Raw genomic sequence first — 23571 nt, 5'->3', positions numbered from 1 at the left:
CCTTGTGAGCCAACGGCCATCCAGATCTCGTGTCTGTAGACGTCCTCCTGCAGGTGGGTTACTTCTTATTAAGAGGTTCGTGGCGGGATTTGTATTTTGGCCACCGGAGGGAAATCACGGGGTAACTTTCCCTGGTCAGATTGTGGTGCTGAGGTGTCGTCCACCAGACGGCGGTCTCCTTGGATTAACCTGAGGTGGTCCCTTCGGGTGGGTGCCTGGAACGTCCTTTCTCCAAGAGAGGATGATCACCTGTCTCCGTTATCATCTGAGCTCAAGCGTTTGAACATCGGGATTGCAGCTCTCTGTGAGGTTCGAAGACCGTATTGCAGCGAGATCATGGCGGGTGGTTCCACCTACTATTGGTCTGGTCGCTCTGATGGTTACCATACCCAAGGAGTTGCTGTAGCTGTGTCCAATAAGCTGACTCCATTGATAATTGAGGTAACACCGGTCAATGAGCGTGTAATAAGACGAAGGATTCATCACTCCTTGGGTGTCGTGTTTCTGTCTCTGTATATGCTCCGACTGAGGTGATGATCTCACCTTGAAGGACACGTTCCACGTTAAAATTGACATCTTTGCATCACCCTTAGCATACACACCTGTGATACACACCCTTACTATACACACCTGTGGTACACACCCTTACTATACACACCTGTGGTACACACCCTTACTATACACACTTGTGGTACACAGCCTTACTATACACACTTGTGGTACACACCCTTACTATACACACCTGTGGTACACACCCTTACTATACACACTTGTGGTACACACCCTTACTATACACACTTGTGGTACACAGCCTTACTCTACACACTTGTGGTACACACCCTTACTATACACACCTGTGGTACACACCCTTACTATACACACCTGTGGTACACACCCTTACTATACACACTTGTGGTACACAGCCTTACTATACACACTTGTGGTACACACCCTTACTATACACACCTGTGGTACACACCCTTACTATACACACTTGTGGTACACACCCTTACTATACACACTTGTGGTACACAGCCTTACTATACACACTTGTGGTACACAGCCTTACTATACACACTTGTGGTACACACCCTTACTATACACACTTGTGGTACACAGCCTTACTATACACACCTGTGGTACACACCCTTACTATACACACCTGTGGTACACACCCTTACTATACACACTTGTGGTACACAGCCTTACTATACACACTTGTGGTACACAGCCTTACTATACACACTTGTGGTACACACCCTTACTATACACCCTTGTGGTACACAGCCTTACTATACACACCTGTGGTACACACCCTTACTATACACACCTGTGGTACACACCCTTACTATACACACCTGTGGTACACACCCTTACTATACACACCTGTGGTACACACCCTTACTATACACACTTGTGGTACACAGCCTTACTATACACACTTGTGGTACACAGCCTTACTATACACACCTGTGGTACACAGCCTTACTATACACACCTGTGGTACACACCCTTACTATACACACTTGTGGTACACAGCCTTACTATACACACTTGTGGTACACACCCTTACTATACACACTTGTGGTACACAGCCTTACTATACACACCTGTGGTACACACCCTTACTATACACACCTGTGGTACACACCCTTACTATACACACTTGTGGTACACAGCCTTACTATACACACTTGTGGTACACAGCCTTACTATACACACTTGTGGTACACAGCCTTACTATACACACCTGTGGTACACAGCCTTGCTATACACACCTGTGGTACACACCCTTACTATACACACCTGTAGTACACACCCTTACTATACACACCTGTAGTACACACCCTTACTATACACACCTGTAGTACACACCCTTACTATACACACCTGTAGTACACACCCTTAATATACACACCTGTAGTACACACCCTTACTATACACACCTGTGGTACACACCCTTACTATACACACCTGTGGTACACACCCTTACTATACACACCTGTGGTACACACCCTTACTATACACACCTGTGGGACACAATTCAAATAACGAAACCGTTTTGAGGAAACAAAGATCCATTTTGATTTCAACTCAAACGAGGTGATGCATGTTTTGCTTGCAGCGATCGCAGCAGCGATCTAATATACACCGCCCAATGAAGGCACACGTGAATTGTCACGTTTTACACAGTAGGGAAGATCTCTTGGTCTTTCATTAACAAAAAAAAACCTTTCCGTGTTCGTCAGACTTTTCAAATATCATCAAACATGTCGACACGTCACACACACGTTTCATGTGAGGTAAATATAAACATTAAAATCGTCTTCATCGTGAAACACCGCGAGGATCGAGACCGCCGGGGGAACTCCCAGAGATTGTTATTATGTCCACGGACACTTTAAATTAATTATATAAAACGGACATGTCCACCTTCGTACACGGAACATCTCACGTCTGAGTCCGTGTACATTGTAAAAGTGAACAAGGTACGTTTCCATGACAACGACAACACTCGTCATTAACATTTGGTGTTTAATTTTAAAAACTCTCCTTTTGTCTGCGGTTTTGTACGTACTGAAAATCCTGTCCAGATGTCCGAGCGTGTGTCCGGTTACCAAGCAGCTCGCTAGCGCTTGCCAAGCAATCCGTTCCTTACCAACGGTTTTGAATGGAGGGCTCGCCATCGTGTCTGAACGTGATGACGTCACCAGAGTCGACTCGGGGAAAATCCTGAAAGTAACGGGGATTGTTTCTTACACACGACCATGGTCTGCGGCTGCAAATTTAAATGTGTCGCTGTGCATTGTGGGTAAATGTCGCTGTGCATTGTGGGTTAATGTCGCTGTGCATTGTGGGTTAACGTTTTAAAAAATACCATAATTTTGAGGTTCAAATCCGACATTTCCATTTTTAAATCTGGCAATCCTGTTGTTGTTGTTTTTATTTATTATTTTATTACAGGGTGAATGAGTGGTGTTGAAACCCTCCCGTTAATCCCCTCCAGGTGTGTATTTGGTGTTTTATTCATTTGCATTTCTGAATCACACCTGTGCATTCACACCAACGGCCTGACCGTTGGACGCGAAGTTCGTTCAAACGTGGTGAGTTATTTGTTTAAACAACTAATTATAAAGTGAAATAACCACTTGAATAGTTTGTGGCTTGGGGGGGAGGGGTAAAGCGTCCCCTGAACCAGACGTAGTGTGGTTGTTGTTCGAGGGCTCTCTCTCTCTCTCTCTCTCTCTCTCTCTCTGAGTCTCGAGGTCGATGTTTCTAACCGTGGCCTAGTCATCCGACCACATTAAACTAGAACTACACTCGGGAGAGTACATCCCTCCTCCAGGCTGAACAGGCCTCGTCATCCCAGCACATGAAACTAGAACGTACTGCTTCCTAATCATGATACGTGCTGCTTCCTTCCTCATCATGGTACGTGCTGCTTCTCTCTCTCTCTCTCTCTCTCTCTCTCTCTCTCTCTCTCTCTCTCTCTCTCTCTCTCTCTCTCTCTCTCTCTCTCTCTCTCTCTCTCTCTCTCTCTCTCTCTCTCTCTCTCTCTCTCTCTCTCTCTCTCTCTCTCTCTCTCTCTCTCTCTCTCTCTCTCTCTCCTTCCCTTCCTCCCCCTTCTCTCTGTCTCCCCCTCTCGACCTCCCTCTCTCTCTCTCTCTCTCTCTCTCTCTCTCTCTCTCTCTCTCTCTCTCTCTCTCTCTCTCTCTCTCTCTCTCTCTCTCCATCTCTCTCCTAATCATGGTACGTGCTGCTTCCTTCCTAATCATGGTACGTGCTGCTTCCTTCCTAATCATGGTACGTGCTGCTTCCTTCCTAATCATGGTATGTGCTGCTTCCTTCCTAATCATGGTACGTGCTGCTTCCTTCCTAATAATGGTACGTGCTGCTTCCTTCCTAATCATGGTACGTGCTGCATCCTTCCTAATCATGGTACGTGCTGCTTCCTTCCTCATCATGGTACGTGCTGCTTCCTTCCTAATCATGGTACGTGCTGCATCCTTCCTAATCATGATACGTGCTGCTTCCTTCCTCATCATGGTACGTGCTGCTTCCTTCCTAATAATGGTACGTGCTGCATCCTTCCTAATCATGGTACGTGCTGCTTCCTTCCTAATCATGGTACGTGCTGCATCCTTCCTAATCATGGTACGTGCTGCTTCCTTCCTAATCATGGTACGTGCTGCTTCCTTCCTAATCATGGTACGTGCTGCTTCCTTCCTAATCATGGTACGTGCTGCTTCCTTCCTAATCATGGTACGTGCTGCTTCCTAATCATGGTACGTGCTGCTTCCTTCCTAATCATGGTACGTGCTGCTTCCTTCCTAATCATGGTACGTGCTGCTTCCTTCCTAATCATGGTACGTGCTGCTTCCTTCCTAATCATGGTACGTGCTGCTTCCTTCCTAATCATGGTACGTGCTGCTTCCTTCCTAATCATGGTACGTGCTGCTTCCTTCCTAATCATGGTATGTGCTGCTTCCTTCCTAATCATGGTACGTGCTGCTTCCTTCCTAATCATGGTACGTGCTGCTTCCTTCCTAATCATGGTACGTGCTGCATCCTTCCTAATCATGATACGTGCTGCTTCCTTCCTCATCATGGTACGTGCTGCTTCCTTCCTAATCATGGTACGTGCTGCATCCTTCCTAATCATGATACGTGCTGCTTCCTTCCTAATCATGGTACGTGCTGCTTCCTTCCTAATCATGGTACGTGCTGCATCCTTCCTAATCATGATACGTGCTGCTTCCTTCCTAATCATGGTACGTGCTGCATCCTTCCTAATCATGATACGTGCTGCTTCCTTCCTAATCATGGTACGTGCTGCATCCTTCCTAATCATGATACGTGCTGCTTCCTTCCTCATCATGGTACGTGCTGCTTCCTTCCTAATCATGGTACGTGCTGCTTCCTTCCTAATCATGGTACGTGCTGCTTCCTTCCTAATCATGGTACGTGCTGCTTCCTTCCTAATCATGGTACGTGCTGCTTCCTTCCTAATCATGGTACGTGCTGCTTCCTTCCTAATCATGGTACGTGCTGCTTCCTTCCTAATCATGGTACGTGCTGCTTCCTTCCTAATCATGGTACGTGCTGCTTCCTTCCTAATCATGGTACGTGCTGCTTCCTTCATAATCATGGTACATGCTGCTTCCTTCATAATCATGGTACGTGCTGCTTCCTAATCATGGTACGTGCTGCTTCCTTCCTAATAATGGTACGTGCTGCTTCATAACCTTCCTAATCATGGTACGTGCTGCTTCCTAATCATGGTACGTGCTGCTTCCTTCCTAATAATGGTACGTGCTGCTTCCTTCCTAATAATGGTACGTGCTGCATCCTTCCTAATCATGGTACGTGCTGCTTCCTTCCTAATCATGGTACGTGCTGCATCCTTCCTAATCATGATACGTGCTGCATCCTTCCTAATCATGGTACGTGCTGCATCCTTCCTAATCATGATACGTGCTGCTTCCTTCCTCATCATGGTACGTGCTGCATCCTTCCTAATCATGATACGTGCTGCTTCCTTCCTAATCATGGTACGTGCTGCTTCCTTCCTCATCATGGTACGTGCTGCTTCCTTCCGAATCATGGTACGTGCTGCTTCCTTCCTAATCATGGTACGTGCTGCTTCCTTCCTAATCATGGTACGTGCTGCTTCCTTCCTAATCATGGTACGTGCTGCTTCCTTCCTAATCATGGTACGTGCTGCTTCCTTCCTAATCATGGTACGTGCTGCTTCCTTCATAATCATGGTACATGCTGCTTCCTTCATAATCATGGTACGTGCTGCTTCCTAATCATGGTACGTGCTGCTTCCTTCCTAATAATGGTACGTGCTGCTTCATAACCTTCCGAATCATGGTACGTGCTGCTTCCTAATCATGGTACGTGCTGCTTCCTTTCTAATAATGGTATGTGCTGCTTCCTAACCTTCCTAATCATGGTACGTGCTGCTTCCTTCCTAATAATGGTACGTGCTGCTTCCTTCCTAATCATGGTACGTGCTGCTTCCTTCCTAATCATGGTACGTGCTGCTTCCTTCCTAATCATGGTACGTGCTGCTTCCTTCCTAATCATGGTACGTGCTGCTTCATAATCATGGTTCGTGCTGCTTCCTTCCTAATAATGGTACGTGCTGCTTCCTTCCTAATCATGATACGTGCTGCTTCCTTCCTAATCATGGTACGTGCTGCTTCCTTCCAAATCATGAGTACGTGCTGCTTCCTTCATAATGATGGTATATGCTGCTTCCTTCATAATCATGGTACGTGCTGCTTCCTAATCATGGTACGTGCTGCTTCCTTCCTAATAATGGTACGTGCTGCTTCATAACCTTCCCTAATCATGGTACGTGCTGCTTCCTAATCATGGTACGTGCTGCTTCCTTTCTAATAATGGTATGTGCTGCTTCCTTACCTTCCTAATCATGGTACGTGCTGCTTCCTTCCGAATAATGGTACGTGCTGCTTCCTTCCCTAATCATGGTACGTGCTGCTTCCTAATCATGGTACGTGCTGCTTCCTTCCTAATCATGGTACGTGCTGCTTCCTTCCTAATCATGGTATGTGCTGCTTCCTTCCTAATCATGGTACGTGCTGCTTCCCTAATCATGGTACGTGCTGCTTCCTTCCTAATAATGGTACGTGCTGCTTCCTTCCTAATAATGGTACGTGCTGCTTCCTTCCCTAATAATGGTACGTGCTGCTTCCTTCCAAATCATGGTATGTGCTGCTTCCTTCCTAATCATGGCACGTGCTGCTTCCTTCCTAATCATGGTATGTGCTGCTTCCTTCCTAATCATGGTACGTGCTGCTTCCTAATCATGGTACGTGCTGCTTCCTTCCTAATAATGAGTGCGTGCTGCTTCCTTCCTAATAATGGTACGTGCTGCTTCCTTCCTAATCATGGTACGTGCTGCTTCCTTCCTAATCATGGTACGTGCTGCTTCCTAATCATGGTACGTGCTGCTTCCTTCCTAATCATGGTATGTGCTGCTTCCTTCCTAATCATGGTACGTGCTGCTTCCTTCCTAATCATGGTACGTGCTGCTTCCTTCCTAATCATGGTGCGTGCTGCTTCCTAATCATGGTACGTGCTGCTTCCTTCCTAATAATGGTACGTGCTGCTTCCTTCCTAATAATGAGTACGTGCTGTTTCCTTCCTAATCATGGTATGTGCTGCTTCCTTCCTAATAATGGTACCTGCTGCTTCCTTCCTAATCATGGTACGTGCTGCTTCCTTCCTAATCATGGTACGTGCTGATTCCTTCCCTAATCATGGTACGTGCTGCTTCCTTCCTTATCATGGATGTGCTGCTTCCTTCCTAATCATGGTACGTGCTGCTTCCTAATCATAGGTACGTGCTTCTTCCTTCCTAATAATGGTACGTGCTGCTTCCTAACCTTCCTAATCATGGTACGTGCTGCTTCCTTCCTAATAATGGTACGTGCTGCTTCCTTCCTAATCATGGTACGTGCTGCTTCCTTCCTAATCATGTTACGTGCTGCTTCCTTCCTAATCATGAGTACGTGCTGCTTCCTTCCTAATCATGGAATGTGCTGCTTCCTTCCTAATCATGGTACTTGCTGCTTCCTAATCATGGTACGTGCTGCTTCCTTCCTAATAATGGTACGATGCTGCTTCATAACCTTCCTAATCATGGTACGTGCTGCGTCCTTCCTATTAATGGTACGTGCTGCTTCCTTCCTAATAATGGTACGTGCTGCTTCCTTCCGAATCATGGTACGTGCTGCTTCCTTCCTAATCATGGTACGTGCTGCTTCCTTCCTAATCATGGTACGTGCTGCTTCCTTCCTAATCATGGTACGTGCTGCTTCCTTCCTAATCATGGTACGTGCTGCTTCCTTCCTAATCATGGTACGTGCTGCTTCCTTCCTAATCATGGTACGTGCTGCTTCCTTCCTAATCATGGTACGTGCTGCTTCCTTCCTAATCATGGTACGTGCTGCTTCCTAATCATGGTACGTGCTGCTTCCTTCCTAATAATGGTACGTGCTGCTTCCTTCCTAATAATGGTACGTGCTGCTTCCTTCCTAATCATCGTATGTGCTGCTTCCTTCCTAATCATGGTACGTGCTGCTTCCTAATCATGGTAAGTGCTGCTTCCTTCCTAATAATGGTACGTGCTGCTTCCTTCCTAATAATGGTACGTGCTGCTTCCTTCCTAATCATGGTACGTGCTGCTTCCTTCCTAATCATGGTACGTGCTGCTTCCTAATCATGGTGCGTGCTGCTTCCTTCCTAATAATGGTACGTGCTGCTTCCTTCCTAATAATGGTACGTGCTGCTTCCTTCCTAATCATGGTATGTGCTGCTTCCTTCCTAATCATGGTACGTGCTGCTTCCTTCCAAATCATGGTACGTGCTGCTTCCTTCCTAATCATAGTACGTGCTGCTTCCTTCCTAATCATGGTACGTGCTGCTTCCTTCCTAATCATGGTACGTGCTGCTTCCTTACTTATCATGGACGTGCTGCTTCCTTCCTAATCATGGTACGTGCTGCTTCCTAATCATGATACGTGCTTCTTCCTTCCTAATAATGGTACGTGCTGCTTCCTAACCTTCCTAATCATGGTACGTGCTGCTTCCTTCCTAATAATGGTACGTGCTGCTTCCTTCCTAATCATGGTACGTGCTGCTTCCTTCCTAATCATGGTACGTGCTGCATCCTTCCTCATCATGGAACGTGCTGCTTCCTTCCTAATCATGGTACGTGCTGCATCCTTCCTAATCATGGTACGTGCTGCATCCTTACTCATCATGGTACGTGCTGCTTCCTTCCTAATCATAGTACGTGCTGCATCCTTCCTAATCATGGTACGTGCTGCTTCCTTCCTCATCATGGTACGTGCTGCTTCCTTCCTAATCATGGTACGTGCTGCATCCTTCCTAATCATGGTACGTGCTGCATCCTTCCTCATCATGGTACGTGCTGCTTCCTTCCTAATCATGGTACGTGCTGCATCCTTCCTAATCATGGTACGTGCTGCTTCCTTCCTCATCATGGTACGTGCTGCTTCCTTCCTAATCATGGTACGTGCTGCATCCTTCCTAATCATGATACGTGCTGCTTCCTTCCTCATCATGGTACGTGCTGCTTCCTTCCTAATAATGGTACGTGCTGCATCCTTCCTAATCATGGTACGTGCTGCTTCCTTCCTAATCATGGTACGTGCTGCATCCTTCCTAATCATGATACGTGCTGCTTCCTTCCTAATCATGGTACGTGCTGCTTCCTTCCTAATCATGGTACGTGCTGCTTCCTTCCTAATCATGATACGTGCTGCTTCCTTCCTCATCATGGTACGTGCTGCATCCTTCCTAATCATGGTACGTGCTGCATCCTTCCTAATCATGATACGTGCTGCTTCCTTCCTCATCATGGTACGTGCTGCATCCTTCCTAATCATGATACGTGCTGCTTCCTTCCTAATCATGGTACGTGCTGCTTCCTTCCTAATCATGGTACGTGCTGCTTCCTTCCTAATCATGGTACGTGCTGCTTCCTTCCTAATCATGGTACGTGCTGCTTCCTTCCTAATCATGGTACGTGCTGCTTCCTTCCTAATCATGGCACGTGCTGCTTCCTTCATAATCATGGTACATGCTGCTTCCTTCATAATCATGGTACGTGCTGCTTCCTAATCATGGTACGTGCTGCTTCCTTCCTAATAATGGTACGTGCTGCTTCATAACCTTCCTAATCATGGTACGTGCTGCTTCCTAATCATGGTACGTGCTGCTTCCTTTCTAATAATGGTATGTGCTGCTTCCTAACCTTCCTAATCATGGTACGTGCTGCTTCCTTCCTAATAATGGTACGTGCTGCTTCCTTCCTAATCATGGTACGTGCTGCTTCCTTCCTAATCATGGTACGTGCTGCTTCCTTCCTAATCATGGTACGTGCTGCTTCCTTCCTAATCATGGTACGTGCTGCTTCATAATCATGGTACGTGCTGCTTCCTTCCTAATCATGGTACGTGCTGCTTCCTTCCTAATCATGATACGTGCTGCTTCCTTCCTAATCATGGTACGTGCTGCTTCCTTCCTAATCATGGTACGTGCTGCTTCCTTCATAATCATGGTATATGCTGCTTCCTTCATAATCATGGTACGTGCTGCTTCCTAATCATGGTACGTGCTGCTTCCTTCCTAATAATGGTACGTGCTGCTTCCTAATCATGGTACGTGCTGCTTCCTTTCTAATAATGGTATGTGCTGCTTCCTTACCTTCCTAATCATGGTGCGTGCTGCTTCCTTCCTAATAATGGTACGTGCTGCTTCCTTCCTAATCATGGTACATGCTGCTTCCTAATCATGGTACGTGCTGCTTCCTTCCTAATCATGGTACGTGCTGCTTCCTTCCTAATCATGGTATGTGCTGCTTCCTTCCTAATCATGGTACGTGCTGCTTCCTAATCATGGTACGTGCTGCTTCCTTCCTAATCATGGTACGTGCTGCTTCCTAATCATGGTACGTGCTGCTTCCTTCCTAATCATGGTACGTGCTGCTTCCTTCCTAATCATGGTACGTGCTGCTTCCTAATCATGGTACGTGCTGCTTCCTTCCTAATCATGGTATGTGCTGCTTCCTTCCGAATCATGGTACGTGCTGCTTCCTTCCTAATAATGGTACGTGCTGCTTCCTTCCTAATCATGGTACGTGCTGCTTCCTTCCTAATCATGGTACGTGCTGCTTCCTTCCTAATCATGGTATGTGCTGCTTCCTTCCTAATCATGGTACGTGCTGCTTCCTTCCTAATCATGGTACGTGCTGCTTCCTTCCTAATCATGGTATGTGCTTCTTCCTTCCGAATCATGGTACGTGCTGCTTCCTAATCATGGTACGTGCTGCTTCCTTCCTAATAATGGTACGTGCTGCTTCATAACCTTCCTAATCATGGTACGTGCTGCTTCCTTCCTAATAATGGTACGTGCTGCTTCCTTCCTAATAATGGTACGTGCTGCTTCCTTCCTAATCATGGTATGTGCTGCTTCCTTCCTAATCGTGGTACGTGCTGCTTCCTTCCTAATCATGGTACGTGCTGCTTCCTTCCTAATCATGGTACGTGCTGCTTCCTTCCTAATCATGGTACGTGCTGCTTCCTTCCTCATCATGGTACGTGCTGCTTCCTTCCTAATCATGGTACGTGCTGCTTCCTTCCTAATAATGGTACGTGCTGCTTCCTTCCTAATCATGGTACGTGCTGCTTCCTTCCTAATCATGGTACGTGCTGCTTCCTTCCTAATCATGGTACGTGCTGCTTCCTTCCTAATCATGGTACGTGCTGCTTCATAATCATGGTACGTGCTGCTTCCTTCCTAATCATGGTACGTGCTGCTTCCTTCCTAATCATGATACGTGCTGCTTCCTTCCTAATCATGGTACGTGCTGCTTCCTTCCTAATCATGGTACGTGCTGCTTCCTTCATAATCATGGTATATGCTGCTTCCTTCATAATCATGGTACGTGCTGCTTCCTAATCATGGTACGTGCTGCTTCCTTCCTAATAATGGTACGTGCTGCTTCCTAATCATGGTACGTGCTGCTTCCTTTCTAATAATGGTATGTGCTGCTTCCTTACCTTCCTAATCATGGTACGTGCTGCTTCCTTCCTAATAATGGTACGTGCTGCTTCCTTCCTAATCATGGTACATGCTGCTTCCTAATCATGGTACGTGCTGCTTCCTTCCTAATCATGGTACGTGCTGCTTCCTTCCTAATCATGGTATGTGCTGCTTCCTTCCTAATCATGGTACGTGCTGCTTCCTAATCATGGTACGTGCTGCTTCCTTCCTAATCATGGTACGTGCTGCTTCCTAATCATGGTACGTGCTGCTTCCTTCCTAATCATGGTACGTGCTGCTTCCTTCCTAATCATGGTACGTGCTGCTTCCTAATCATGGTACGTGCTGCTTCCTTCCTAATCATGGTATGTGCTGCTTCCTTCCTAATCATGGTACGTGCTGCTTCCTTCCTAATAATGGTACGTGCTGCTTCCTTCCTAATCATGGTACGTGCTGCTTCCTTCCTAATCATGGTACGTGCTGCTTCCTTCCTAATCATGGTACGTGCTGCTTCCTTCCTAATCATGGTACGTGCTGCTTCCTTCCTAATCATGGTATGTGCTGCTTCCTTCCTAATCATGGTACGTGCTGCTTCCTAATCATGGTACGTGCTGCTTCCTTCCTAATAATGGTACGTGCTGCTTCATAACCTTCCTAATCATGGTACGTGCTGCTTCCTTCCTAATAATGGTACGTGCTGCTTCCTTCCTAATAATGGTACGTGCTGCTTCCTTCCTAATCATGGTATGTGCTGCTTCCTTCCTAATCGTGGTACGTGCTGCTTCCTTCCTAATCATGGTACGTGCTGCTTCCTTCCTAATCATGGTACGTGCTGCTTCCTTCCTAATCATGGTACGTGCTGCTTCCTTCCTAATCATGGTACGTGCTGCTTCCTTCCTAATCATGGTACGTGCTGCTTCCTTCCTAATCATTGTACGTGCTGCTTCCTAATCATGGTACGTGCTGCTTCCTTCCTAATAATGGTACGTGCTGCTTCCTTCCTAATAATGGCACGTGCTGCTTCCTTCCTAATCATGGTATGTGCTGCTTCCTTCCTAATCATGGTACGTGCTGCTTCCTTCCTAATCATGGCACGTGCTGCTTCCTTCCTAATCATGGTACGTGCTGCTTCCTAATCATGGTACGTGCTGCTTCCTTCCTAATAATGGTACGTGCTGCTTCCTTCCTAATAATGGTACGTGCTGCTTCCTTCCTAATCATGGTACGTGCTGCTTCCTTCCTAATCATGGTACGTGCTGCTTCCTAATCATGGTACGTGCTGCTTCCTTCCTAATAATGGTACGTGCTGCTTCCTTCCTAATAATGGTACGTGCTGCTTCCTTCCTAATCATGGTATGTGCTGCTTCCTTCCTAATCATGGTACGTGCTGCTTCCTTCCTAATCATGGTACGTGCTGCTTCCTTCCTAATCATGGTACGTGCTGCTTCCTAATCATGGTACGTGCTGCTTCCTTCCTAATAATGGCATGTGCTGCTTCCTTCCCAATAATGGTACGTGCTGCTTCCTTCCTAATCATGGTATGTGCTGCTTCCTTCCTAATAATGGTACGTGCTGCTTCCTTCCTAATCATGGTACGTGCTGCTTCCTTCCTAATCATGGTACGTGCTGCTTCCTTCCTAATCATGGTACGTGCTGCTTCCTTCCTAATCATGGTACGTGCTGCTTCCTTCCTTATCATGGACGTGCTGCTTCCTTCCTAATCATGGTACGTGCTGCTTCCTAATCATGGTACGTGCTTCTTCCTTCCTAATAATGGTACGTGCTGCTTCCTAACCTTCCTAATCATGGTACGTGCTGCTTCCTTCCTAATAATGGTACGTGCTGCTTCCTTCCTAATCATGGTACGTGCTGCTTCCTTCCTAATCATGGTACGTGCTGCTTCCTTCCTAATCATGGTACGTGCTGCTTCCTTCCTAATCATGGAATGTGCTGCTTCCTTCCTAATCATGGTACTTGCTGCTTCCTAATCATGGTACGTGCTGCTTCCTTCCTAATAATGGTACGTGCTGCTTCATAACCTTCCTAATCATGGTACGTGCTGCTTCCTTCCTAATAATGGTACGTGCTGCTTCCTTCCTAATAATGGTACGTGCTGCTTCCTTCCGAATCATGGTACGTGCTGCTTCCTTCCTAATCATGGTACGTGCTGCTTCCTTCCTAATCATGGTACGTGCTGCTTCCTTCCTAATCATGGTACGTGCTGCTTCCTTCCTAATCATGGTACGTCCTGCTTCCTTCCTAATCATGGTACGTGCTGCTTCCTTCCTAATCATGGTACGTGCTGCTTCCTTCCTAATCATGGTACGTGCTGCTTCCTTCCTAATCATGGTACGTGCTGCTTCCTTCATAATCATGGTATATGCTGCTTCCTTCATAATCATGGTACGTGCTGCTTCCTAATCATGGTACGTGCTGCTTCCTTCCTAATAATGGTACGTGCTGCTTCCTAATCATGGTACGTGCTGCTTCCTTTCTAATAATGGTATGTGCTGCTTCCTTACCTTCCTAATCATGGTACGTGCTGCTTCCTTCCTAATAATGGTACGTGCTGCTTCCTTCCTAATCATGGTACATGCTGCTTCCTAATCATGGTACGTGCTGCTTCCTTCCTAATCATGGTACGTGCTGCTTCCTTCCTAATCATGGTATGTGCTGCTTCCTTCCTAATCATGGTACGTGCTGCTTCTTAATCATGGTACGTGCTGCTTCCTTCCTAATCATGGTACGTGCTGCTTCCTAATCATGGTACGTGCTGCTTCCTTCCTAATCATGGTACGTGCTGCTTCCTTCCTAATCATGGTACGTGCTGCTTCCTAATCATGGTACGTGCTGCTTCCTTCCTAATCATGGTATGTGCTGCTTCCTTCCGAATCATGGTACGTGCTGCTTCCTTCCTAATAATGGTACGTGCTGCTTCCTTCCTAATCATGGTACGTGCTGCTTCCTTCCTAATCATGGTACGTGCTGCTTCCTTCCTAATCATGGTATGTGCTGCTTCCTTCCTAATCATGGTACGTGCTGCTTCCTTCCTAATCATGGTACGTGCTGCTTCCTTCCTAATCATGGTATGTGCTGCTTCCTTCCGAATCATGGTACGTGCTGCTTCCTAATCATGGTACGTGCTGCTTCCTTCCTAATAATGGTACGTGCTGCTTCATAACCTTCCTAATCATGGTACGTGCTGCTTCCTTCCTAATAATGGTACGTGCTGCTTCCTTCCTAATAATGGTACGTGCTGCTTCCTTCCTAATCATGGTATGTGCTGCTTCCTTCCTAATCGTGGTACGTGCTGCTTCCTTCCTAATCATGGTACGTGCTGCTTCCTTCCTAATCATGGTACGTGCTGCTTCCTTCCTAATCATGGTACGTGCTGCTTCCTTCCTCATCATGGTACGTGCTGCTTCCTTCCTAATCATGGTACGTGCTGCTTCCTTCCTAATAATGGTACGTGCTGCTTCCTTCCTAATCATGGTACGTGCTGCTTCCTTCCTAATCATGGTACGTGCTGCTTCCTTCCTAATCATGGTACGTGCTGCTTCCTTCCTAATCATGGTACGTGCTGCTTCATAATCATGGTACGTGCTGCTTCCTTCCTAATCATGGTACGTGCTGCTTCCTTCCTAATCATGATACGTGCTGCTTCCTTCCTAATCATGGTACGTGCTGCTTCCTTCCTAATCATGGTACGTGCTGCTTCCTTCATAATCATGGTATATGCTGCTTCCTTCATAATCATGGTACGTGCTGCTTCCTAATCATGGTACGTGCTGCTTCCTTCCTAATAATGGTACGTGCTGCTTCCTAATCATGGTACGTGCTGCTTCCTTTCTAATAATGGTATGTGCTGCTTCCTTACCTTCCTAATCATGGTACGTGCTGCTTCCTTCCTAATAATGGTACGTGCTGCTTCCTTCCTAATCATGGTACATGCTGCTTCCTAATCATGGTACGTGCTGCTTCCTTCCTAATCATGGTACGTGCTGCTTCCTTCCTAATCATGGTATGTGCTGCTTCCTTCCTAATCATGGTACGTGCTGCTTCCTAATCATGGTACGTGCTGCTTCCTTCCTAATCATGGTACGTGCTGCTTCCTAATCATGGTACGTGCTGCTTCCTTCCTAATCATGGTACGTGCTGCTTCCTTCCTAATCATGGTACGTGCTGCTTCCTAATCATGGTACGTGCTGCTTCCTTCCTAATCATGGTATGTGCTGCTTCCTTCCTAATCATGGTACGTGCTGCTTCCTTCCTAATAATGGTACGTGCTGCTTCCTTCCTAATCATGGTACGTGCTGCTTCCTTCCTAATCATGGTACGTGCTGCTTCCTTCCTAATCATGGTACGTGCTGCTTCCTTCCTAATCATGGTACGTGCTGCTTCCTTCCTAATCATGGTACGTGCTGCTTCCTTCCTAATCATGGTATGTGCTGCTTCCTTCCTAATCATGGTACGTGCTGCTTCCTAATCATGGTACGTGCTGCTTCCTTCCTAATAATGGTACGTGCTGCTTCATAACCTTCCTAATCATGGTACGTGCTGCTTCCTTCCTAATAATGGTACGTGCTGCTTCCTTCCTAATAATGGTACGTGCTGCTTCCTTCCTAATCATGGTATGTGCTGCTTCCTTCCTAATCGTGGTACGTGCTGCTTCCTTCCTAATCATGGTACGTGCTGCTTCCTTCCTAATCATGGTACGTGCTGCTTCCTTCCTAATCATGGTACGTGCTGCTTCCTTCCTAATCATGGTACGTGCTGCTTCCTTCCTAATCATGGTACGTGCTGCTTCCTTCCTAATCATTGTACGTGCTGCTTCCTAATCATGGTACGTGCTGCTTCCTTCCTAATAATGGTACGTGCTGCTTCCTTCCTAATAATGGTACGTGCTGCTTCCTTCCTAATCATGGTATGTGCTGCTTCCTTCCTAATCATGGTACGTGCTGCTTCCTTCCTAATCATGGTACGTGCTGCTTCCTTCCTAATCATGGTACGTGCTGCTTCCTTCCTAATAATGGTACGTGCTGCTTCCTTCCTAATAATGGTACGTGCTGCTTCCTTCCTAATCATGGTACGTGCTGCTTCCTTCCTAATCATGGTACGTGCTGCTTCCTAATCATGGTACGTGCTGCTTCCTTCCTAATAATGGTACGTGCTGCTTCCTTCCTAATAATGGTACGTGCTGCTTCCTTCCTAATCATGGTATGTGCTGCTTCCTTCCTAATCATGGTACGTGCTGCTTCCTTCCTAATCATGGTACGTGCTGCTTCCTTCCTAATCATGGTACGTGCTGCTTCCTAATCATGGTACGTGCTGCTTCCTTCCTAATAATGGTACGTGCTGCTTCCTTCCTAATAATGGTACGTGCTGCTTCCTTCCTAATCATGGTATGTGCTGCTTCCTTCCTAATAATGGTACGTGCTGCTTCCTTCCTAATCATGGTACGTGCTGCTTCCTTCCTAATCATGGTACGTGCTGCTTCCTTCCTAATCATGGTACGTGCTGCTTCCTTCCTAATCATGGTACGTGCTGCTTCCTTCCTTATCATGGACGTGCTGCTTCCTTCCTAATCATGGTACGTGCTGCTTCCTAATCATGGTACGTGCTTCTTCCTTCCTAATAATGGTACGTGCTGCTTCCTAACCTTCCTAATCATGGTACGTGCTGCTTCCTTCCTAATAATGGTACGTGCTGCTTCCTTCCTAATCATGGTACGTGCTGCTTCCTTCCTAATCATGGTACGTGCTGCTTCCTTCCTAATCATGGTACGTGCTGCTTCCTTCCTAATCATGGAATGTGCTGCTTCCTTCCTAATCATGGTACTTGCTGCTTCCTAATCATGGTACGTGCTGCTTCCTTCCTAATAATGGTACGTGCTGCTTCATAACCTTCCTAATCATGGTACGTGCTGCTTCCTTCCTAATAATGGTACGTGCTGCTTCCTTCCTAATAATGGTACGTGCTGCTTCCTTCCGAATCATGGTACGTGCTGCTTCCTTCCTAATCATGGTACGTGCTGCTTCCTTCCTAATCATGGTACGTGCTGCTTCCTTCCTAATCATGGTACGTGCTGCTTCCTTCCTAATCATGGTACGTGCTGCTTCCTTCCTAATCATGGTACGTGCTGCTTCCTTCCTAATCATGGTACGTGCTGCTTCCTTCCTAATCATCGTACGTGCTGCTTCCTTCCTAATCATGGTACGTGCTGCTTCCTTCCTAATCATGGTACGTGCTGCTTCCTTCCTAATCATGGTACGTGCTGCTTCCTAATCATGGTACGTGCTGCTTCCTTCCTAATCATGGTACGTGCTGCTTCCTTCCTAATCATGGTACGTGCTGCTTCCTTCCTAATCATGGTACGTGCTGCTTCCTTCCTAATCATGGTACGTGCTGCTTCCTTCCTAATCATGGTACGTGCTGCTTCCTAATCATGGTACGTGCTGCTTCCTTCCTAATCATGGTACTTGCTGCTTCCTAATCATGGTACGTGCTGCTTCCTTCCTAATAATGGTACGTGCTGCTTCATAACCTTCCTAATCATGGTACGTGCTGCTTCCTTCCTAATAATGGTACGTGCTGCTTCCTTCCTAATAATGGTACGTGCTGCTTCCTTCCGAATCATGGTACGTGCTGCTTCCTTCCTAATCATGGTACGTGCTGCTTCCTTCCTAATCATGGTACGTGCTGCTTCCTTCCTAATCATGGTACGTGCTGCTTCCTTCCTAATCATGGTACGTGCTGCTTCCTTCCTAATCATGGTACGTGCTGCTTCCTTCCTAATCATGGTACGTGCTGCTTCCTTCCTAATCATGGTACGTGCTGCTTCCTTCCTAATCATGGTACGTGCTGCTTCCTTCCTCATCATGGAACGTGCTGCTTCCTTCCTAATCATGGTACGTGCTGCTTCCTTCCTAATAATGGTACGTGCTGCATCCTTCCTAATCATGGTACGTGCTGCTTCCTTCCTAATCATGGTACGTGCTGCTTCCTTCCTAATCATGGTACGTGCTGCTTCCTTCCTAATCATGGTACGTGCTGCTTCCTAATCATGGTACGTGCTGCTTCCTTCCTAATAAAGGTACGTGCTGCTTCCTTCCTAATAATGGTACGTGCTGCTTCCTTCCTAATCATGGTATGTGCTGCTTCCTTCCTAATCATGGTACGTGCTGCTTCCTTCCTAATCATGGTACGTGCTGCTTCCTTCCTAATCATGGTACGTGCTGCTTCCTTCCTAATCATGGTACGTGCTGCTTCCTTCCTAATCATGGTACGTGCTGCTTCCTAATCATGGTACGTGCTGCTTCCTTCCTAATAATGGTACGTGCTGCTTCCTTCCTAATAATGGTACGTGCTGCTTCCTTCCTAATCATGGTATGTGCTGCTTCCTTCCTAATCATGGTACGTGCTGCTTCCTTCCTAATCATGGTACGTCCTGCTTCCTTCCTAATCATGGTACGTGCTGCTTCCTAATCATGGTACGTGCTGCTTCCTTCCTAATCATGGTACGTGCTGCATCCTTCCTAATCATGGTACGTGCTGCTTCCTTCCTCATCATGGTACGTGCTGCTTCCTTCCTAATCATGGTACGTGCTGCATCCTTCCTAATCATGATACGTGCTGCTTCCTTCCTCATCATGGTACGTGCTGCTTCCTTCCTAATAATGGTACGTGCTGCATCCTTCCTAATCATGGTACGTGCTGCTTCCTTCCTAATCATGGTACGTGCTGCATCCTTCCTAATCATGATACGTGCTGCATCCTTCCTAATCATGGTACGTGCTGCATCCTTCCTAATCATGATACGTGCTGCTTCCTTCCTCATCATGGTACGTGCTGCATCCTTCCTAATCATGATACGTGCTGCTTCCTTCCTAATCATGGTACGTGCTGCTTCCTTCCTAATCATGGTACGTGCTGCTTCCTTCCTAATCATGGTACGTGCTGCTTCCTTCCTAATCATGGTACGTGCTGCTTCCTTCCTAATCATGGTACGTGCTGCTTCCTTCCTTATCATGGTACGTGCTGCTTCCTTCCTAATCATGGTATGTGCTGCTTCCTTCCTAATCATGGTACGTGCTGCTTCCTAATCATGGTACGTGCTGCTTCCTTCCTAATCATGGTACTTGCTGCTTCCTAATCATGGTACGTGCTGCTTCCTTCCTAATAATGGTACGTGCTGCTTCATAACCTTCCTAATCATGGTACGTGCTGCTTCCTTCCTAATAATGGTACGTGCTGCTTCCTTCCTGATAATGGTACGTGCTGCTTCCTTCCGAATCATGGTACGTGCTGCTTCCTTCCTAATCATGGTACGTGCTGCTTCCTTCCTAATCATGGTACGTGCTGCTTCCTTCCTAATAATGGTACGTGCTGCTTCCTTCCTAATCATGGTACGTGCTGCTTCCTTCCTAATCATGGTACGTGCTGCTTCCTTCCTAATCATGGTACGTGCTGCTTCCTTCCTAATCATGGTACGTGCTGCTTCCTAATCATGGTACGTGCTGCTTCCTTCCTAATCATGGTACGTGCTGCTTCCTTCCTAATCATGGTACGTGCTGCTTCCTTCCTAATCATGGTACGTGCTGCTTCCTTCCTAATCATGGTACGTGCTGCTTCCTTCCTAATCATGGTACGTGCTGCTTCCTTCCTAATCATGGTACGTGCTGCTTCCTTCCTAATCATGGTACGTGCTGCTTCCTTCCTAATCATGGTACGTGCTGCTTCCTTCCTAATCATGGAGTGCTACGTGCTGCTTCCTTCCTAATCAATGGTACGTGCTGCTTCCTAATCATGGTACGTGCTGCTTCCTTCCTAATCATGGTACGTGCTGCTTCCTTCCTAATAATGGTACGTGCTGCTTCCTTCCTAATCATGGTACGTGCTGCTTCCTTCCTAATCATGGTACGTGCTGCTTCCTTCCTAATCATGGTACGTGCTGCTTCCTTCCTAATCATGGAATGTGCTGCTTCCTTCCTAATCATGGTACTTGCTGCTTCCTAATCATGGTACGTGCTGTTTCCTTCCTAATAATGGTACGTGCTGCTTCATAACCTTCCTAATCATGGTATGTGCTGCTTCCTTCCTAATAATGGTACGTGCTGCTTCCTTCCTAATAATGGTACGTGCTGCTTCCTTCCGAATCATGGTACGTGCTGCTTCCTTCCTAATCATGGTACGTGCTGCTTCCTTCCTAATCATGGTACGTGCTGCTTCCTTCCTAATCATGGTACGTGCTGCTTCCTTCCTAATCATGGTACGTGCTGCTTCCTTCCTAATCATGGTACGTGCTGCTTCCTTCCTAATCATGGTACGTGCTGCTTCCTTCCTAATCATGGTACGTGCTGCTTCCTTCCTAATCATGGTACGTGCTGCTTCCTTCCTAATCATGGTACGTGCTGCTTCCTTCCTAATAATGGTACGTGCTCCTTCCTTCCTAATCATGATACGTGCTGCTTCCTTCCTAATCATGGTACGTGCTGCTTCCTTCCTAATAATGGTACGTAATGCTTCCTAATCATGGTACATGCTGCTTCCTTCCTAATAATGGTACATGCTGCTTCCTTCCTAATCATGGTATGTGCTGCTTCCTTCCTAATCATGGTACGTGCTGCTTCCTTCCTAATAATGGTACGTGCTGCTTCCTTCCTAATCATGGTACATGCTGCTTCCTTCCTCATAATGGTACGTGCTACTTCCTTGCTTGATACTCACCGTTTACTTGGAGGACAGAGTAGATTATGGACAAACAACCATGGCGAGGAGGGCATTCCAACTTCATTACTCCCCACGGAATGACGTCACTCCCCTCCCCTACTCCCCCCACCTCCAGCTCTGACTGTGTTTGTTTGAAGTTGTGACAGGTGTTGTCTCATTTATCTGTGTACACGTCTGTGTGTGATTTGTGTGTTCAGCTCCACGACAAGCCTTAGGACAACGACCGTTTCGGTCCAATTTCAACTATTTCATCATATTATCGAATTGGCAAAATATCTCTTTGTTGATAACTCCACCCTCTGCCGTACCATCTGTGATCCCTCTGATCGGCAGGCCACAGCTTCCCTTTCATCCAAGCTTCTGGGTCTCACTATCTGCCATGATCTTTCCCGGGAAAGCCACATCTCCAACCTGGCTTCCAAATCCAATCGCCGACTGGGAATCCTCCGTCGTGCAAAGTCCTTCCTCGGTCCACCTGAGCTCCTGACGACATGCAAAGCTTTCATCTGAACCCTGATGGAGTACTGCTCTCCGCTCTGGGCTGGTGCTCCTGCCTCACACCTATCTCGGCTTCACGCTGTGGAAACCAAGGCATTTCGGATCAGTGGTATCTCTTGCGATGAAGCTAAGTCTTTGGGGCAGGTCGGTGGACTTTCTATCTTTTACCGTCTCCTCTCCGGCCTTGCTCCCCCTGCTCTGTCTGTGATCTGCCCCCCCCTCTATACTTCCGCAGAGCACTGAAGGTCCGCCAGCAACCCCCTTCTGGTGAAACTACCAAAGTCACAAATCACTGCTCACCTTCACTCTTTCATTCCTCTTTTTTCCCGCCTTTGGAATAAATTCCCACACTCTCTTCAATCCCACTCTTCCCTCCAGGTCTTCAAAACAACTGTTCACCACCATCTCATATCTTCCCCCATCCAAAACCATGATCTTTTCTACCCCCGTTAACCAACTCCAAACCCACCTCCTTCAAATTCCCTGTTTTCCTTCCTGAAAGTCCCTGTAATGTAAAGACCTGAAAGTCCCTGTCGTGTAAGGACCTGAAAGTCCCTGTTGCACCTTCTTTACACTGTAAAGTTTTGTCCTTCCCTCTCCCGCCCCTCTTGTCTCCCGCTCCTGTAATAATATGTTCTGTGTTTTCGCTCTTTTCGAGCCTCGACAATGCATACAAAAATAAATAAATAAATAATAAATTTACATATCTTCAGGGTATTTTTGACCCAACAATATTTGGTCATCTTGACCATCTTTTTCTTGGTTATGTTCACCAAACTATTTGGTCGGGTTGTCCATCTTTTCTGGCTCTTCTGGATTAAAAATCAATTTGTTTGGGTGAAAATGGAACGTTTTGGGGTCAAGCCTGACTGTCATTGTCAAGGTTAAATTTTTGATCTTTTACAGCTGTAACCTCGACCACCCAGGAGCCTTTGTATCAATCACCAAGACCTTCAGGACTGATCCAAAGTGTTTAATGAGCCAAACACGTGTTGGTACTTTGCCTGACCTTTGTGTCATGTCTCCCACCTGTAATGTTGCAGGTGCGAATAAGGGATTGATGGAGACGTCGGAGGATAAACAGAAACGCTACAAGAATATTTCCACGATCGGATGCGGTGCACACGGCACGGTCTTCAAGTCCCAGGACCTTGTGAATGGACAGATCGTCGCTGTCAAGAAGATACGTATGCCCACCTACGGGGACGGGGTTCCAGCCTGCATTCTGCGAGAAGTTGCTCTGCTGCGCCATCTCGAGTCGTTTGAGCATCCCAACATTGTGCGGTAAGCGATGCACGATGCACCTGCATCGTCACCTGCATACTTCGCATGATCGAAGCTAATGGAAGAGCGAGGAGGTAAAGGTTAAAAAGCCAAAGTGCAGTGGAGTAACAGATTGACAGATCAAGCAAGAGAATGAAAGACCAGGAAAAGAGAAGAAAGATGAGCGAATGAAATACACCAACCTGCAATTAAGAGGGTTGAGTTTGGTGAGGTAGGCTAATGGGGTTAATAAAGACCATGTGCAGTGATTTGTGCTGACATGAGATGGTGGTGCTCCACATGCTTGAAGCCCTGGAGGCAGGGTGGGGTCGAACAGCCTCTGGAAGTAGGTTCCACAAACTGGAGAAGCGAGGAGGAAAGGAGACGAGGTGTGCGGTGCAGAAGAAAATTCACTCACAGGTTCTTTTAACAATTAATTTTAAGAGTTGAATCACTCAAAACATGCATATATATATA

The 23571-nt window shown here is 46.7% G+C and overlaps 1 protein-coding gene across 1 annotated transcript in view; it reads left to right on the top strand.

Moving 5' to 3' along the window:
• Positions 1–14: 14 nt before the first annotated feature.
• LOC147008118 (cyclin-dependent kinase 6-like) overlaps positions 15–23571 on the top strand; it is a 31655-nt gene continuing 8098 nt past the window's right edge. Inside the window, exons 1-2 of the mRNA XM_085865638.1 lie at positions 15–53; positions 22875–23115. Coding sequence (XP_085721764.1) covers positions 22892–23115 — 224 coding nt within the window. The 5' untranslated portion in view covers positions 15–53; positions 22875–22891. The remainder of the gene's footprint in view (positions 54–22874; positions 23116–23571) is intronic.

The sequence above is a fragment of the Eptatretus burgeri genome, chromosome 21 (assembly GCF_056783735.1).
Source record: "Eptatretus burgeri isolate ZD-2024b chromosome 21, Ebu_testis_v1, whole genome shotgun sequence".
NCBI classification, from domain to species: domain Eukaryota; kingdom Metazoa; phylum Chordata; class Myxini; order Myxiniformes; family Myxinidae; genus Eptatretus; species Eptatretus burgeri.
Note: the sequence above shows the minus strand (reverse complement) of the source record. Positions and strands in the feature narration are given on the sequence as shown.